This window comes from Gastrolobium bilobum, unplaced genomic scaffold (genome assembly GCF_033153095.1).
Source record: "Gastrolobium bilobum isolate Gb01-03AN ecotype WA unplaced genomic scaffold, APGP_CSIRO_Gbil_v1 utg12072, whole genome shotgun sequence".
NCBI classification, from domain to species: domain Eukaryota; kingdom Viridiplantae; phylum Streptophyta; class Magnoliopsida; order Fabales; family Fabaceae; genus Gastrolobium; species Gastrolobium bilobum.
In genome coordinates, this window is record NW_026899161.1 from 7,867 (window position 1) to 13,625 (window position 5,759).

The 5,759-nt window shown below is 38.0% G+C and overlaps 1 protein-coding gene across 1 annotated transcript; it reads left to right on the plus strand.

Moving 5' to 3' along the window:
• Positions 1–352: 352 nt before the first annotated feature.
• Positions 353–3,003, plus strand: LOC133287883 (uncharacterized). Its single transcript, XM_061485571.1, has 3 exons — positions 353–673; positions 1,038–1,266; positions 2,189–3,003. The coding sequence occupies exons 1-3, from the start codon at positions 380–382 to the stop codon at positions 2,617–2,619; spliced, it is 954 nt and encodes a 317-aa protein (XP_061341555.1). The 5' UTR covers positions 353–379; the 3' UTR covers positions 2,620–3,003.
• The last annotated feature ends 2,756 nt before the right edge of the window (positions 3,004–5,759 follow it).

A 5,759-nucleotide genomic window follows, 5' to 3' on the forward strand; every position in this document is an offset into this window, starting at 1 on the left:
AATATTTTTAAAAATATTTTTGCTAGACTTTATTGATAAATAATGCAAGACAAAGTGGCATAAAATATTGAAATATGAATATTCGAGTATATCCAGATGGTTGGGCAATGAGTAGGTTGAAATTATTGGACGGAACTGACGTGGATCCTTGCTGTCTCACCCAATTTTCAGTCGAATTACATGATTGGTTAGATCCGAATAATCCAATCGAATTTTGCCACGTAGGATTCCAGAATTTACTATCATGTGCGCGGCGGGCAGAGTCCAAGTTGGCCAAGAGGTGGGACCCTTAACAAACAGAAATTTGGTATAAAAGTAATTGACACACATGATCAAAACCAAGCAGGAAGTGAGTCAAACAACATAGACAACGTTAATCATGGGTGGAACCTCCATGGCCGGAAGAGTTACCAGGTTTCTGGCGAGTCGCCGCCGGGAACCGGAACTCGACAGCCTCGAGTTTGTGTATGCGGTGGAGCAACCTGACAAGAGTGTTGGTGATGTTGAGTTTGAATTTCTTGATGTCGACGGAGAGATGATGTTAGCTCAAAGTTCTAGCAGCGATGAGTGTCATCACACGAATGAAATGGAGTTGGAAGAAGACGAGGAAGACAAAATTGGTACCACCGAGGAGAACAGAAGCTTTTGGGATAATCAACACCAGGTTTTGCAGGTAATTAATTAATCAATCAATTAGTAAACATGTTCTTCTATTAGATTCATAATAATTTTGTGATTAATTCTTTCTTAGCTTAATTTGTTCAACTCTATAATTTCATTCAAATGAGAAATAATTGTCACTTTTTCATTCTCATTTCAACTTGAATTTGTAAAACAAACACACCAAAGTTTTCAATTCATCCATTTTAAAATGTTTTCACTTTGCTCAGGATTTAATTTTTTCTGTTTTTTCTTTTGATGAAAAGATAAGGATGAAGTTTGTTATATATGCTATTTTGTTTTGTACCAAAAGCTTAGTTGGCTTGAGACATATATGATTTGTTTGTTTTGACCAAATGGGGTTTAATTTAATGCAGGCCAATATAAGCAGAACAAGTTCTTTGGAATCAAGGATAAGGCATGCCACCAAAGAAGCGCTTCATGAAATACAAAGCACAGAAACCGTTTGTGGTTGTAACAGACAAATGGCTGCCACCACTTGCCGAAACTGCTTGATGAGAGAAGTTTCAAGGCGGCTTCAGAAAGCAGGTTATAATAGCGCCATTTGCAAAACAAAATGGAGAAGCTCACCGGATATTCCATCAGGTATATATATATATAATAACATCATTTTCTATTTTTTACTTTAACTTGTGCCCCTTTTTTTCCAGTTTGTTGTCTTTTAATAAATGAAAAGAAATCTTCGGGGTGGGTCTTAGATCATAATAAAACAAAACTACATTATCCCTTTTTTTCCACTTTAATAAAAAAGTCCCTTTCAAATTATGACATGTTTGGATCCTCTTATTTTTAAGCTAGAAGCTACTTATAAGCTAAAGCTAAAATAAAGAGCTTAAAAAAAGAAGCTAAAAGCTGTTTGGAAATTACAAAAAAAATTTAGCTTAAAAATTACTTAAAAGCACATATTTCAAGAAAATTATCTCTTTTTCTATCTTTATCACTCTTCATTTAAAAAAAAAAAGAACACAATTCAAGAAAAACAGATGAGAGCTTAAAAAAAAGCTCCTCCTATGAGCTTTTAATTTTCAGCTTTTTCTTCATTATAAAAAAAAGAGCTTTTCGTTATAAGAACTTTTTCCAAAACCTGTTTGGCCTAACTTATGCTTATAAGTAGCTTCTAGCTTAAAATTAAGAAGATCCAAAGAGGCACTAAGTACTATGACTTTAGCACTTTAGCCGTGGGGCTGTGTTGATAAGATTAGAATTAGCAGGGATAGATCTTAATTAATCTAGGAGACTTTACGACATTGATTAAGGAAACAAAAAAAAAATGTTAAATTAAAAAATAAACGACTTCTTAGTTAGTGTCTTTACTCTTTAGAGTTTAGACCCATATGTTCAAAAATTTCATTAACTAATTATAAACTTATATATTGGGTGATAGGTGCAATTAGAAAAGTGAGAAAATTCTCCAAAAATTTTAGTTGAGAAACTAAATTAGATAAAACTGTCTTCTTAAAGTTTAATATCGAAAGTTTCTTAACCTTATTATCAAAACTCTGTGCAGGTGAACACAATTTTTTGGACGTGATAGACAATACAAGCTCAAAGAAAGGAGAGGTGAGGGTGATCGTAGAGCTGAATTTCCGAGCAGAGTTTGAGATGGGAAGAGGAAGCGAGGACTATAATCGACTTGTTCGGAGGCTTCCAGAGGTGTTTGTGGGGAAAGTAGAGAGATTAAGCAACCTAATAAAGATATTGTGCATGGCAGCCAAAAGGTGCATGAAGGAAAAGAAAATGCACATGGGACCATGGAGGAAGCATAGGTACATGCAAGCTAAGTGGTTAGGTCCATGTGAAAGGAACACTTCAACAACCCCACTTTCAATGGGATATTCTAAGAGTATTCCAAAGCAAAAACCAAAGGCATCCATGTTGACTGTTGATCTGTTGGAGAAGCTTCCCAATATGCATTGCACAGCGGTTGAGGTTGTCTAATATATATAGATATATATATATATATAAGAGGGATAAGCCTAGTTTTTCTCCCTCTTTAGTTTTGGTAAATTTATTTTATTTTTTCACCCCTTTCCTTGATGAAAATTAAAGGAGTGACTCGCAAATGTGTTGGAATAGAAGATTATATATGTTGTTATGATTTGCTGTGATATGTTGTAACCTGTAGTTTGTTAGGATATGTATAACTGAGTCCTATTGTAATTAGGTGTAGTTACTTATCTTTAGGAAGTTGTTTTACTATTTGGTAACAGACTGTTTGGTAACAGCCGTAACAGCCTATTCTATTTAAGATACATTGATGTACAGTTTTAAATCAATGGAAATACTATCAATTGATACCATTTATCATGGTATCAGAGCGATCCCTTGTTAAAAAAAAAAAACTTCCGCAACGTGTAGACTCTGAAAACAGTGAGCAGGAGATAGCTTCTGTTGAAGATGGCCAATGAAAACAGCAGCAGGTTGAAGCCATCAGACCCTGGATCACCATTCTATCTGACTGGATCAGATAGCCCAGGGATTCTTTTAACAACCGTTATGCTGAGAGGAGAAGCCAACTACGAGAATTGGGAAAAGTTTGTTGAACGTCCTCCATGCATTCACTGCGGGAAAACTAATCATGAAGCCTCTCGATGCTGGCAAGCATTTGGCTATCCTGGACGTGGTGGTAGCAGAGGACGAGGACTTGGACGAGGACGTGGACGTTTCGGTGGTGATAGGAGCAGTAACCCACAAGGAGGATTCCATGCAAAGCCATTTGGTGCACACGCAGCTCAAACGGAGGAACCACTAGAGCAAGCAAATGCATTCGCCATTCTGACACCTGACGTGGTGACACAATTGTTATCATTGGTTGACAACCCGCAACGCTCAAAGGACAAATTAAATCGTAAAGATTCCCATTGTCACTGGCTTATAGATAGTGGTGCATCACGCCACATGACAGGGGTATTGGAATTGCTGGAGAATGTTACAGATGTTGAACCTTTGGCAATCGGTTTACCCAATGGAGCTATTACTTATGCTGTGCAACAAGGATCTGTTTCGTTTACTCCTTCTTTTTCATTATCCAATGTCTTATTTGTGCCAAATTTAAAGTGTAACTTGATATCTGTATCTCAGTTGGTACGACAACATAATGTTGATGTGGTATTCACTAATAATAGTTGTGTTTTGCAGGACCGCAAGCTGAGGACGGAGATTGGATTGGGTGATCACAGGGATGGTGTGTATGTGTTTCGACCAAGCCAAGCAGCAGCTTTAACAGTTCGCTCCAGTGATACGCAAGAACTTTGGCACAAGCGGTTGGGCCATGCATCATCCGAAGCACTTTCTCTGATTCCTTTTTCTAGTAGCATTCGATTTGGCAATGTAAACAATAAGGCATGCGATATTTGTTATCGTGCCAAACAAAATCGATCCTCGTTTCCCATTAGTGATCGAAAGAGTAATAAAATTTTTGATCTTCTTTATTATGATACATGGGGTCCTTACCGCACTTCCTCTTTCTCTGGTGCTTATTATTTTTTAACGATAGTCGATGACTTCAGTCGTGCTGTTTGGGTTTGTTTGATGGGTGACAAAAGTGAAACTTTTGGTGTGTTACAAAAATTTCTTTTAATGGTGCAAAATCAGTTTAATACAACAGTTAAGAGTATTAGATCAGATAATGGAACTGAATTTACTTCCAACAAGATGATTGAATTATTCACTGCCAATGGTATATTTCATCAGAAATCCTGTGTTCATACGCCGCAACAGAACGGTCGGGTAGAACGGAAGCATAGGCATATTCTAAATGTGTCTCGTGCTCTTTTGTTTCAAGCAAACTTGCCAATCAAATTCTGGGGAGAGAGTGTGATGACAGCAGCTCATATTATTAATAGAACTCCCACAAAGTTTCTCAATGGCAAAACTCCTTATGAGCTTTTGCATGGATCTGTTGCTGATTACAGTCACTTAAGGATATTTGGCTGCCTATGTTATGCGGTGACACAACCAAAACCTACAAACAAATTTAGTCCACGGTCTAGGCGGTGTATGTTTGTTGGTTATCCTCATGGGCAGAAAGGTTGGAGAGTGCATGATCTTAATACTAAGGAATTCTTTGTGTCACGAGATGTCAGTTTCCACGAAGATGAGTTTCCTTTTGTTGCTATAAGTGTGCCTACACCTAGCCCATCATTACCTACATTTATACCAATAGATTCTAATGATTCTGCCAATCCAGTATCTCAATCAACTTCAAATGATTGTGAGGCAGAAGTGCAGTTGGAAGATAGGGGGAGTGTCCATCAGTCTGAAAGGGAGCCGAATGAAGATTCTACATCAAATGCTGATCAAGTGCAAAGGAGTGAGGATCCAGCTCCTGCTCTCGTACAAAGGAATGAAGATTCAGCTCACGAACTTGTGCAAAGAAGTGCAGAATCAGCTCAAAACGATTCTCTTCGTCCAGCACGCACACGAAGGCCTCCGTCCTATTTGAGTAACTACAAATGTAATCTGATTGAGGCACATACATACACTCCCAGTCTCACCTCTTCTAGCTCCACCTCAGGTATACGGTATCCAATTGCCAACTATGTGAATACTAACAATTTTTCTTCAAAACATCGAGTTTTTGTTGCTGCTATTGATGCAGGTAGTGAACCTCGGTCATTTAAAGAAGCAATGACCAATGATGTTTGGCGTAAAGCTATGGCTCAGGAGATACATGCACTAGAAGAAAATAATACGTGGACTATCACTGATTTACCTGTAGGCAAACATGCCCTTCCATGTAAATGGGTATATAAAATTAAATATCATTCCAATGGTAGCATCAAGCGCTACAAAGCAAGGTTGGTAATTGCAGGTAATCATCAAGTTCCAGGAGAAGATTTCCATGAAACTTACGCTCCTGTAGCGAAAATGGTGAGTGTTAGAACTCTACTCTCGGTTGCAGCTGCAAAAGGTTGGTACTTGCACCAAATGGATGTTCATAATGCGTTTCTTAATGGAGAACTGGACGAAGAAGTGTATATGCGCATACCGGCAGGCTTTAATCAAGGACAAGGAAGAAAAGTGTGTCGTTTGCAAAGGTCGTTATATGGCTTACGACAATCTCCCAGGAATTGGTT